Source organism: Panicum virgatum, chromosome 4N (assembly GCF_016808335.1).
Source record: "Panicum virgatum strain AP13 chromosome 4N, P.virgatum_v5, whole genome shotgun sequence".
NCBI lineage: Eukaryota > Viridiplantae > Streptophyta > Magnoliopsida > Poales > Poaceae > Panicum > Panicum virgatum.
In genome coordinates this window covers 10,412,746-10,426,158 of record NC_053148.1, presented here as the reverse complement: position 1 = coordinate 10,426,158, position 13,413 = coordinate 10,412,746, and the positions used below count along the sequence as shown (strand labels likewise).

The 13,413-nt window shown below is 47.7% G+C and overlaps 1 protein-coding gene across 1 annotated transcript; it reads left to right on the top strand.

Moving 5' to 3' along the window:
* Positions 1-239: 239 nt before the first annotated feature.
* LOC120669576 (MACPF domain-containing protein At1g14780-like) lies at positions 240-13,113 on the top strand. Its single transcript, XM_039949365.1, has 9 exons — positions 240-607; positions 1,131-1,372; positions 4,029-4,221; positions 4,347-4,430; positions 4,570-4,753; positions 4,987-5,156; positions 5,248-5,312; positions 5,409-5,718; positions 12,513-13,113. Exons 1-9 carry the CDS (start codon positions 308-310, stop codon positions 12,825-12,827), a joined length of 1,863 nt encoding a protein of 620 aa, XP_039805299.1. The 5' UTR covers positions 240-307; the 3' UTR covers positions 12,828-13,113.
* The last annotated feature ends 300 nt before the right edge of the window (positions 13,114-13,413 follow it).

Here is a 13,413-nt window from a genome sequence, read left to right as displayed (position 1 = left end):
ATGAACTAGTGGTGGAAGCTCTCCATAAACAAGACATTCTGATGCCTTTGGCGGTGCCCATCAAGAAGGGGTAAAACTTGGTCCCCAAAAAACAATGAACAAAAAGGATTCCATTCAAGAATATAATGAGCCAAAAGAAATAAAATATTTAGCGGTCAACCTAGGCTAACCCTTTTCCAGTTCCCATTGTCACCACCTCTCCTTTCACCTCTGCTTCCCTCTCTCTATATAAACCAAACCCCAAAAGTGACATTTCATTCACATTCGCAGCTACCACTGGTTTGTCGCCGCATTGGAAGAAGACATCATGGCCAGGATCAGAGAGGTGACGCACAGGGGAGAGATGCCCGGAGGCGATGGCGCAGTGGCGGCAGCGGTGGAGAAGGCGGTGAGGTGCCTCGGCAGGGGGGTCGACATGGCCGGCGACCTGAGGCTAAAGCACTGCAAGGATGTTGGGGGCTGCCTGGTCCTCAGGAGCGGCGAGAAGAAGGCGGCGGCGAAGGTCGTCGTGCCTGGCTTCAGGGTCGTGGCCGATGTGCCCGCCGACGTCAAGTGCGGCAAGGGCGACCGCATCAGGTTCAAGTCCGACGTGCTGGAGTTTAACAAGGTTTGTTGTTGCTTAGCCACCTTCATTGGGATTTCTATTTCTTTTCTGATGAAGAACACCTGAATCGAATCAACATTTCCAGAAAGTGGGAAATTTGGTTGCAAATGAGTTGAAGTTAAGTACGAACTAAGTTCTTTTGTAAATAAAATATGTTTAAATGCTTGGAAACAATTTATCAGTATTTCTTCTTTTCGCTGCAAGTTTCTTTCACAATGAAGTTTTTGTCAGCTACAAACCAACGCCTTGTACAATATCCTGATGAATTCCTCACGATTTTTTCCATCCTTCATGTAAGTCAAACTCAATTTCTCTTAAAAATGAAGAAGTCAGAAACGTAATTTCTGATGAAAATAATAAAGGGCATCATGATGAACTTTACACTTTCTTGTCTTGACCAAGCCGATCAATGAAGAAATTCTTGACCAAGCCGATCATGCATTGAAGAAATTATGATTTCTTGTCAAAACAAGAACGAAGAAATTTCTAACAAAACTAATATGATCCGTGCAACCTTGACCTGCAGATGTCTGAGGTGTTCAACCACCGGAATTCGCTGGCGGGGAAGATCCCGTTGGGGCTCTTCAACTCGTGCTTTGACCTGGAGTGCAGCTCATGGGCTGAGGACGCCTCCGCCACCAAGTGCTTGGCGTTCGACGGCTACTTCATCTCCCTCCTCGACCTCCGGCTCGACTGCCGGCCACTCGCCCTCGCCGACCACATCGTCCGTGCCGTGCCAGCGGCATGGGACCCGTCAGCCATTGCGAGGTACGGACCGGTTTGATCTTCTCTCAGTTTTACCACACTGGGTCTAATGTACGTTCCGTTCAGACATTGACATCACATCATTCCATGGGTTTAAAATTGTTTTCTAAACGTGCATTAAGGTTAATAAAATCGTATTGCAGTGGTATGAAGTGAATTAATTAACACAAGACAAAGTTTTAAAACTTTAACGGACTTTGATTCTTAAGTTTTTTTTTTTTGAAAGGAATGAGGAGAGCTGCCGATTATATTAAAAAAAATAATACCACACCACAACAACCACCAACGACATCACCACCAGCCAACACAACCGCACAACTTCTCTCGAACTCGACTCAACCAACAACAGGTTGGATTGGGACATCAATACGGTTGCGTAACTCAACTCAACTCCATACAAAATCACCACGCCGCGCCACCACTACCCAAGAAGAAGCCGATTAGCAGCCCACCTCGCGAGCGCCGTTGTCCCCAATGATGTCCCACGCTAAGCAGCCGCTGCTATGCATAACGCAATCCGCTGCGAGCCAAGTAGCCACCACGACTCCTCCACCATGCCGTCGTTATATTCGGATCACGCACACACGATCGTTGATCTCCCAACTCCGGCCTTACATTGGCAGAAGTCAGCAGAGTAACCCACAGCACCACACCGAAAGAGTCATCGCGATGCCGGATCCCTCGCCGAAGTACCGCTGACGCACCATGCACACCCAACATCTGAAATGCCGCAACGGATCCTGGAACTCCGACATAACTCCTCGCCCAGATCGGATTGGGACATCGACCCAGGCCTCAACTCAAACACATGGGGGCCTCGCCACAACCATCGCCGCACACCACTCCTCGGATACCATCTTAAAGCGCATAGGGGCCTTGCCACTCCCGCCCTTGGACTCCCCAAGGATCTGGGTCTGCTTCGGTGTAGAGAGTGACATAGAACCGCCGAGCCACTCCAAAACCTTACCTTCATCATGCTGCCGCTAGAATCTCCGCTGCACCACCTGCGCGGACAGAAAGCCTCCAAATGGCTCAACCCTGCTGCCCAGGTCAGATTGGGACATTGACCCAAGCCTCAACTCACTCTGCCTGGTCAGATTAGGTTATCGACCAAAGCCTCTGCACACCCTCTCCTGGATCCTCGAGCCGCACCAGCAACCCTATTTTATTTATTTATAGGAGGAAAAAAGGAAGAGAAGAGGTAGTGCACCCTGTCAATGGCCATCACTACCATCCGGATTAGCCTGGCATCGCCTTCAAGAAGGTTACGTCGTAGAAAGCGCCGCTGACCCTAGCCCAAGATGGGTTAGGCTTTCACCCACGACATCCGGTACAGGGAGACGGAGAGGTCCAAAAGGACGCCTCCAAGAAGGTAGCGACGTCCGCAGACGTCGCCGTCCAAGCTTTAACCAGCACCTCGGGCAAGCTTCGGTGAGACGGCAGCGGACCTAACCGCGGCAAGGTTGGTGGAGGTGTCCACCGCACCCATAGCCGTAGGAGCTGCCATAGTCGCGCCCCACTGACCGCCCCGACCGTGGACGCCACCGCCGCTGCGCCCTAGCTGCCCCCAGCCGTGGGGGCTGCTGCAGCCGTGCCCCACTGGTCGCGGTGGCAGACGCCGCCGGCACCGCGCCCTTGACGCGCAGCGATGGCAGCCGCTGCCACCACGACCCATCGCATCAGGCCACGGGAGGCGCCACCGCTGCACCCAGGCCGCCACTGCACCAAGGCTCCGTGAGAGCAGATCCGGCTACCGAGGGCGCAAATCTGGCCCATGTGATGTGGATCCAGCCGCGGGTCGCTGGGGGCCGCTGCCGCCGCCATGGACGGACCAACCAAAGAGAGGGCGAGGGGGAGAAAAGTTGAGGAGGTGGATTGGAGCCCCGCCTCCGCCTTCCCTGCGGCCGCGCGGGCTTCCGACGGCCGCTTGGGTGGCAGCGAAACGGGGAACGGGGCTGGGATGGCGGTGGCGCTCGGGAGGGATTCCGCCCGTGCTGCCCCTAGGGGAGCGACGCGGGGGAGAACATTGGCTCTCAAGTTCTCGTATACTATGATGTTTGTGGCATTAAAATCATAAGAATGGGAAAGTATTTTTTAAATATCAGTCTAATTATATTGTTTTTGTTAAACGAAATTTATATTAGTGAGGCTAATTATTGTCAAATATTACACGATTCTAATCTTAAAATGCATGCATGCCTTATATATTTTGATTGTTGGGTAGTGGTAGTAGTGCTGTAATAAAATAGGATATGAACAAGCAAGTTAAGGTGATCAAGTACAATATAATGCTTAACTTGAGGGATTGGCTCAGCTCTTAACCTAATCCGGTGACCAAGGGCTTGGTTTTGTCACTTCCACGAGTGCAAAATCGTCCGCCACACGTTTGCCGTGCGGTGTGGAAAACCGTATGCTTGGGTGGAAAAGGAGTAAAGGACGAGACCAGGCAAGATTGCAAGAAGCAGCAGCCTGCAAGTTGTAGAATGCAGAGAAAGCTACTTGCAGGACTTGGACTTGTTCTAACCTTCCATGTCTTATATCTGAACATCAGCATGCATTAACACGGACGTGTCACATCAATGTGCGTGGCAGGTTCAAAGAAATGAAAAGTAAAAAAGAAAGTATGTTTCTATCAATGTTTTGTTAAAATGGTGTGCAGCTTCATCGAGAAGTACGGAACTCACATCGTAGTCGGACTAAGCTTGGGTGGCCAGGATGTGGTGTATGTGAAGCAGGACAACTTGTCCCCATCTGAGATCAAAAAGCACTTGGACAGGCTAGGCGACCAGCTGTTCACCGGGGCATGCACTCTGCCCCATTCAAACCGCAAATCAAGGGACCACAAAATTAAGGTTAACGAATCATTTTCATTGATGTCCACATCATAGTTAAGTTATGAACTAAACGTCCACCTGAATATCATATCAAAAAGATGAGCTGATGTGCTGGAACTCTCTCATTGCTCTGATGGCAACAGGTCCCTGAGGCCTTCAATGTATTTGGTGCTCATGTGACACAGCAAAGGCTTGAAGGAATGATTGCTCCAGTATCCTGCAAAGAGGTATTGTAGTTAAGTACTTTGACAAGTTGCAAATAACAGTTAGAGAGCTGTAGAGGCCAGGACATAGGTTATTCCAGTGACTGGAGAATCTTCAGGTTTCATATTGTGCAACTTCTAATTGTTACCTGAACTGATCCAGGGTGTGACAGTCATACACTCCAAGAGGGGAGGGAACACAGCAGCGAGTGACCACTCAGAGTGGCTGCTCACTGTGGTTACAATGCCGGAAGCAATCAACTTCAAGCTTGTGCCCATCACATCCCTTCTCAAGGGAGTAACTGGTGTGGGCTTCCTATCTCATGCCATAAACCTATATCTCAGATGTAAGATCTTCTCACCCATTTAGCTAATCCATCTGCTAAGTGCATAGAAACTTAGAGCTTGAAGAATCTGTGCAATCGGTGAAATGAATCATAAGATATACCTCAACAGAAGTGAAAACAATTCAGAAAGAATGATATTCCTTGTTATAAGTTGTGCTTATTTTGTTTTGTTATCCGTCCATGCTATGTTGCAAATCCTAAAAGTTTATGATCACGCCACTGTTCCTTAACAGACAAACCTCCAATACAAGAACTGAGCTACTTCCTGGACTTCCAGCACCACAGATTGTGGGCCCCAGTACTCAGTGACCTACCACTTGGTCCCTGCTCAAACCGACAAGGTGCTAGCCCAGCCCTGCACTTCAGCCTTGTAGGTTCAAAGCTGTACGTCAGCTCAAGCGAGGTAAAAAATATCATCGCCTCATTAATTCTGAACACATCTGAAATCCAACAAAAATCACTCACACTAACCATTTGGTGAAATCGAAATGCAGGTGATTGTTCCAAGATTACCGGCCACCGGCATGAGATTGCATCTGGAGGGCAAGAAAAACAACCGGTTAGCAAAATCCACTTCCAGTTTCTGTGGTATTTTCTCTGAATGATGGCTGAACATACTGCATAACTAACCTGAGAAACTTCACACCAATATCAGGTTAGGCATCCACCTGCAACATCTGTCGAACACCCCAGCGTTCATCAACGCAAGATCAGCCAAGCAGCCGATATGGCGCGGATCGGAGACGATCTCCGACGAGCGGTTCTACGAGCCGGTCCAGTGGAGAATGTTTGCCCACGTCTGCACGGTGCCGGTGAAGTACGACCCTCGCTGGGGCAGCGCCGCCGGCTCGCCGGCGGCGTACGTCGTCTCCGGCGCTCAGCTGCACGTCAAGGCTCACGACTCGACCAACATACTCCACCTCAGGCTCCTGTACACCGAGCTGACGGGACACACGGTGGCGCATGTTAGATAACTAGGATCACACAGTGTACGGATCGAGTAGGATTTCTCTTCTTTCCTTAATCTGAGTACAACGAAAACCTAGATCTACAACAATAACACAGAGAAAGGAGAAAGACCAGCGGGATTGAGGACCTTCGGTGCCTGCTGAAGAGCTTGGCCCGGCCATCACAGGTTCGTTGATGGAGATCCGCTCAAAGGCGGCGACGAGCAGTGCAGAGAGGTCGACGCCGGGCTGATGGTGTCGAGGACGGTGGCGGCGACGACGGGAAGGAGTCGGCTGCAGCAGAGGAAACGCCAGTAGAGTAGAGGCGGCGGCTTCCCGTTGCTCCTGCGCACCCTCAGATCGGGCTAGGGTTTTCGGTGGGTTTGGCGGCGCACCGGTGAACCTCGTACCGTGTGCCGCCGGCCCCACCTTTCTTTATAGCGCAGTGCAACGGGGGCCCACCAACCATTAAGGGTTGGACGCCCCCGATCAGGGCGCGGTTTAAGGGCCTAATAGGCCGTTGGGCCTATTAGGAAGGAGATCAACCTAACATTCTCCCCCTTGATCTCACTTTGTACTTTAACCTTATACTTTAACCTGAAACTTTTCCTTTAGTTGTTCCATCACAGATTAATGAATAGAGCATGCCTTATCATCACAGTCCTAGACCGATAGACTCGACAGCTACCACACACATCACTGTTTTGAAACAAATTCTTTATCTTTTGGGCCCTTTTGTTTTTCCAGAAATCACAGGCTTTCCCTCAAACCCATGCCGGCTATGTGTTCCATGAACACATTGGGTGGTAAGCCTTTAGTGAGCGGATCCGCAAGCATTTTCTTTGTACTTATATGCTCGAGTGTAATAGAGTGATTCTGGATTTTCTCCTTCACAACATAAAACTTTATGTCAATGTGTTTGGCAGCACCACTTGACTTATTGTTGTGAGCATAAAACACTGCTGGTTCATTGTCGCAGTACATTCTGAGTGGTCTTTGAATACTGTCTACCACTCTTAAACCGGGTATAAATTTCTTTAACCATTCAACCTGCCCTGAGGCCTCATAACATGCTACAAATTCAGCGTACATCGTCGATGATGCAGTGACGCTTTGTTTGGAGCTTTTCCACGATATAGCTCCCCCTGCGAGTGTGAACACATAACCGGACGTGGACTTTCGGTCATCGATGTCCCCCGCAAAATCCGCATCTGAGTACCCTTCTATCTCTAGGGAATCGGATTGTCTGTATGTTAGCATGAGGCCTTTTGTGCCTTGCACATAACGTAATGCTTTCTTTACCATAATCCAGTGTGCCTGTCCTGGATTACTCTGATATCTGCCAAGTATCCCGGTAACAAAAGCTAAGTCAGGGCGTGTACAAACTTGAGCATACTGTATGCTTCCTACAGCTGAAGCATATGGAACCGCTTTCATTTGATCGATCTCATACTGGTTCCTGGGACATTGAAATTTCCCAAATCTATCGCCCTTGACTATTGGAGCAGGTGAAGGCTTGCACATATGCATACTGTATTTCTTTAGAACTTTTTCTAAGTATGCCTTTTGTGACAGTCCTAATACCCCCTTTATTCTATCTCGGTGAATTTCAATTCCCAAAACAAATGAAGCTTCACCGAGATCTTTCATATCAAAATTTGAGGACAAGAATTTCTTTGTCTCCAGTAGCAGACCAACATCACTAGTAGCAAGTAGAATGTCATCCACATATAGGATCAGGAAAATAAATTTTCCACTTCTGAACTTTGCATAAATGCAATTGTCCTCCTCATTTTCTTTAAAACCAAATTTTCTTATGGTTTCATCAAACTTTAAATACCACTGTCTAAAGGCTTGTTTTAATCCATAAATGGATTTCTTTAAGCGACACCCCATATCTTCTTTTCCTTTCATGATAAAACCTTTTGGTTGTGCCATATAAACATTTTCATACAAATCCCCGTTAAGAAATGCCGTCTTTACATCCATCTGATGTAACTCTAAGTCATAATGTGCCACCAATGCCATTATAATTCTGAAGGAATCTTTACACGAAACCGGAGAAAAAGTTTCGTTATAGTCTATCCCTTCTCTTTGCGTAAAGCCTTTTGCCACGAGTCGTGCTTTGAACCTTTCTACATTCCCTTTGGAGTCATGTTTTATCTTGTAAACCCATTTACAGCCTACTGTTTTGGCTCCTTTAGGAATTTCCTCTAAGTCCCAAACACCATTGGAACTCATTGATTTCATCTCATCTTTCATAGCTTCCAGCCATTTGGATGAGTGAATACTTCTCATGGCTTCTTCATATGAAGCGGGATCACCCTTCATATGAATCTCTTCTGTATTATAAACTTCATAGTCGCTAGAAATAGCCGACCTTCTTTCTCTTTGTGACCATCTAAGGGCCACTGCTTGTGGCACATTTTGTGCCTCAACTTCTGGCACATTTTCCATAAGGGGCTGTAGCACCTCCTCCTCATGTCCAACCACGGGTTCAGGCGGTTCCTGGATGACAGGTTCCAAACCTTCGCTCACTGTTGGTATGGGTGGAGTTGCGACAGGTGTTGACACCATAATAACTGGAATAGTTGGCGCAGCAACAACCGAAGAAGGTACTGACGTCACTATTTCAGAAACTTTTGGTGCAGCATCAACAGGTAGTGAGAAAAATGGCTCTTGAATCATAGGAGTAGGCACATACACCCGCTTCTCCTCAAGGTCAATTTCTCTAGGTACCATGCTCCCCCTGATCATTTCACTTTCTAGAAAAACAGCATGTCTCGTTTCTACAAACTTTGTATGTCTGTCTGGGCAGTAGAAACGAAAACCTTTCGACTTTTCAGGATAGCCTATAAAATGACAGCTTACAGTTTTGGGATCCAGTTTTCCAATATTTGGATTAAACATTTTAGCCTCAGCTGGGCTCCCCCAGACCCGTAGGTGAGTCAGTGAGGGTTCTCTTCCTGTCCATAGCTCATACGGCGTTTTGGGCACCAATTTGCTTGGCACTCTGTTGAGAATATGGATGGCGGTTTTCAACGCCTCCATCCACAGACTCAATGGCAATGAGGAATAACTCATCATACTGCGCACCATATCCATTAGTGTATGGTTGCGCCTTTCAGCTACTCCATTTTGCTGAGGCTCCCCCGGTGTAGAGTATTGGGCAACTATTCCATTTTCCTGTAAAAACTTCGCAAAAGGTCCAGGAACTTGTCCATAAGGGGTATGTCGACCGTAGTACTCCCCTCCACGGTCTGATCTTACTATTTTAATTCTTTTGTCAAGCTGATTTTCAACCTCAGCTTTGAATATTTTAAATGTATCCAATGCTTCAGATCTTTCTTTAATTGGATAAATGTAACCATAGCGGGAGTAATCGTCTGTGAATGTTATGAACGAATCACAGCCATCCACACTTTTCACAGGAAACGGTCCACATATATCAGTGTGAATTATTTCTAACGTTCCTGCACTTCGTTTGGCACCCTTTTTAATTTGCTTTACAAATTTTCCTTTAATGCATTCAATGCATTGTTCAAGATCAGAGAACTCTAACTGTGAAAGAATTTCACTCTTCACTAATCTTTCAATTCTCCCCCTCGAAATATGGCCTAAACGACAGTGCCATAATTTCGATGAAGTGTCTTGAGTTCTCTTTCTTTTCTTTGTTTCTTTCTCTGACAAGGATTCATTCACATTCACATTACATACAGAATGCACTTTATCACGCATAGATAATAAATAAAGATCATTGTAAAGGACAGCATCACCAATACAATTATTATCAAACCATAGTTCACATTTGCCATTCGCAAAATGACAACCAAAACCATCTGTGTCTAAGCGTGAAACACTGATCAAGTTTCTTTGAAGCGAAGTAACAAATAAAACATCTTTTAATACAAGCATGAAACCATTAACTAGCTCGATGGAGACATCGCCAACAGCTTCAACATCTGCTTGTACTCCGTTCGCGACTTTAATGTGTCTTTCGCTTCTTTGCGTAGTCCTTGTCGAACGGAATCCCTGTAAAGAATTTGCAACATGCACAGTTGCACCAGAATCAATCCACCAAGTAGATTTAGAAAACTTTAAATACAGGGATTCATTAACAAATGAAATTACATTCTCACCATTCTTTGCCATTATCATCTTTAAGTAAGCGGGACAATCTGCTTTACGATGCCCCTTGTCAAAGCAGTGGAAGCACTCATCTTGTGCTGGGGTGCGCTGTTGCTGACGCTGTTGCTGATACTTCTGTGGCATAGGGGCTTTATCTTTAGCTTTAGAGGAAGAAGCAGCTTGGAAAGTCCTTTTCTTGTTATTATGCACAAAATTGACAGACCCACCATTCTGTTTCTTGAGTCTATCTTCCTCTTGTGCACACATTGCAATTGCCTTTTCCATGTTCCACTTCTCTGGCTGTGAGTTATAGTTTACAACAAACGTTGCAAACTCTTTTGGCAGAGAGGCGAACACCAGGTGCACCATAAACTCTTCTTTGAGATCCAAGTCCATTGGTTTGAGTTTGGAGTTCAAAGCACACATCCCCATGATATGATCTCTTATCGTACCGGCATTGCCATAGTACCTTTTTGTGATCAACTGCTCTATGATCTGTGTAGCATAAGTCTTTGAAGAACCAGTAAACTGATTCTTTATCTTTGCAAGGTACTCAGCAGCTGAATCACACTCTCCAATTGAACCCAAAATGTTAGGATCAATTGTGTTCTTTATAACTGCCACACATTTCTTGTTGGCGTTATTCCACTTTGTCTTTTCGAGATCATAATGCATCTTTAAGGGAGCATAGTCCCTTTGCTTTTTCTGCCACTCAGCATCAGTGTCAGATTCCCCTCTCACTGGAGCCGGTGGCTCAGTGGGCTTTGGAGTGGTGATCATCTCATCCACCTCTCCACAGACGAAAGCAAGATCAACCTTCTTGATCCATTCGCCATAGTTGTCTCCTTTTAGAGTCGGGATGTGACTGATGAATCCCATCAAGTTCATCCCCGCTGAAAATTTCAAAAAATAGTGAGAACATAATAACAATAATTGCATGTAAAATTCCAACGTTGGTCAAAATAGAACATACAACTGTTTATGCAATTAAATCTATATCACCGTTGGGCAGAAATAGAAGTAAATGCACAAAAACTATGTAATTACAGTATTGTAATTAACAACGTTGGTCAGAAAATTAACAATACCATAATGCTCAAAAATAATCTTTTAACCATGCTCTTAAACTTTAATTGTCTCGTTGGTTCGAATTAAAGTATAAAAGCAACTATATAAACTTAGCAGCGGAAACATGTTGGAATTTCTATTTCCAGAAGCAAAACTATAAACTTTTATCTCTAAACAATAAACACGTTGGTGCAAAATTGAATAGAGATCAAACTATAATCAAAACCATTCAAGAAACTATTGAAATTGCTTCTGAAAAAATAGAAAAAACAATAAAACGAGACACTGTTCATGCGGCCCTGAAGCAAAACCGGCCCGCGGCCTGCTCGGCCACCTTTTCTTGGGCCCGAGGCCCGACAGCCAACGGCCGGGCCGCCGAATCGGCCCGCCGCGGTGTCCCCTCCCCCCGCCCGCATGGGCCGTCTACCAGCCCAGGAGGCGAGACGATCTCGTGGCCGTTGATCACGATCGGACGGTCGTCCGTGGTTTTCGCCATATCAAAAACCGCATCGCCGTCGCCGTGGCCCAAAACCCTAGTTCATTCTTTCCTCCCCCTTCTCTCTCCACTCTTCGCAGCGGTGACGGCCACTGGCCATGGTGGCCGGGCGGAGCGGGCGGGACGGCGCCGTCGCGGCCTGCTCGCCGGCGCGCACGCTCACCAGAGGGTGAGCGCGCCGCCGTCGAGCCGGCCGTGGACGGAGCCACGCTTTCGAGCCCCGCACACGCGACCCCGGCGTCCCGGAGCAGTGAGCAGGCGGCTCCACTGTGCCGCGAAGTCCGGCGAGCGGCGGCGCAAGCGCGTCACACGCACCGGCGACGGCAGTGACGCGTGGACCAGGTAGGTCCCGCGCCCTTTGATCTCTAGGGTTAGGGTTAGGGTTTGACTGTTGAGTTCGATTTGCCATCGATTCGATCTGTTCTTTCTTTGATTCTATCGATTCGGGTTCGAATGATAGGGTTTGAAACTTTTCGATCAGAGATCGAGTTGCTTTTCTTTGACTGTTGTTTCGATTCACACTCGAAACTATTTTTTTTCCTGACCTCGATCTACACGTGTGTAGGCGACTGATACCAATGTTAGATAACTAGGATCACACAGTGTACGGATCGAGTAGGATTTCTCTTCTTTCCTTAATCTGAGTACAACGAAAACCTAGATCTACAACAATAACACAGAGAAAGGAGAAAGAGCAGCGGGATTGAGGACCTTCGGTGCCTGCAGAAGAGCTTGGCCCGGCCATCACAGGTTCGTTGATGGAGATCCGCTCAAAGGCGGCGATGAGCAGTGCAGAGAGGTCGACGCCGGGCTGATGGTGTCGAGGACGGTGGCGGCGACGACGGGAAGGAGTCGGCTGCAGCAGAGGAAACGCCAGTAGAGTAGAGGCGGCGGCTTCCCGTTGCTCCTGCGCACCCTCAGATCGGGCTAGGGTTTTCGGTGGGTTTGGCGGCGCACCGGTGAACCTCGTACCGTGTGCCGCCGGCCCCCACCTTTCTTTATAGCGCAGTGCAACGGGGCCCACCAACCATTAAGGGTTGGACGCCCCTGATCAGGGCGCGGTTTAAGGGCCTAATAGGCCGTTGGGCCTATTAGGAAGGAGATCAACCTAACAGCGCAGTCCAGATGGGCGCACAACACGGTGAGGCTGTCGGGCAAAATGAGCTTCCTGTCCAAGTCGTTCGCGGCGTCTTCGGGCGCCGGCGCGGAGCAGCGGCGGCCGGAGAGGGTTCACATCGACTCCGGTGTGTTCGCCGGAGGGCCACCCGTGCCCGTTGGGGCCCAGAGGCTGCTCAAGTTTGTCGAGACGTCTCAGGTGACCATGGGGCCACAGGACAGTCCTGGATACTGGCTGGTCACCGGCGCCAAGCTGGATGTTGAGAAGGGGAAAATCTCCCTGCATGTCAAATTCTCCCTGCTTGCTCCAGTTTCCTGACAAGGTTCTAGAAGAAATGTACAGTAATCTGCTGCTAGGAGAAAGCCAGTGTAAAATCGAACACTTTAACTCCCTTGTCGCCATTCACCTTCCCATTTTTGTCAAGAGAACCATATCTGCAGAAGGCCAAGAGTAGGGGATTCTTTGTGCAGTGTAATGTGAAACCAGTAAGAGTTATTGGTGATCCAAGGTTCATTTACATTTGGGCCCTCCACAATGTGGAGTGGTGCTAGAAAAAAAATTGAGATCCACATGTGATAATTCAAAATTAGCATCATTCATGATATGTTGCGGTGTAAGCACCGGTGCTAGAAAAATAAAAGAACTGAAAGCGGTTACTGGTGTCAAGAGTCTACCCATCTCAACATCTCACGCTTGCATCACCTCTCTCCTTCCTCTTTGTTTTTTATTCAACCAAGCATCGATGAACGTTCTTGCCTCGCTCCAAATTTTTTAAGCATCACCGGCCAAAGGGTGAGGACATGCCTAACACTTTTTTCCTAAACGAGGGGATAAATTTGAGTTATCAAAAGCTAGGAGACAACACGCTTCGTCTCCATACATTGCCACACCTTTTTTTCTAAGC

What these genes read in the sequence shown, in the direction of transcription:
- LOC120669576 (XM_039949365.1), top strand. Translation starts at nt 308, where the DNA reads ATGGCCAGGATCAGAGAGGTGACGCACAGGGGAGAGATGCCCGGAGGC. An exon ending in GACCCGTCAGCCATTGCGAG is followed by an intron (nt 1,373 to 4,028) that starts GTACGGACCGGT and finishes AATGGTGTGCAG; the next exon opens with CTTCATCGAGAAGTACGGAA. An exon ending in CATAAACCTATATCTCAGAT is followed by an intron (nt 4,754 to 4,986) that starts GTAAGATCTTCT and finishes GTTCCTTAACAG; the next exon opens with ACAAACCTCCAATACAAGAA.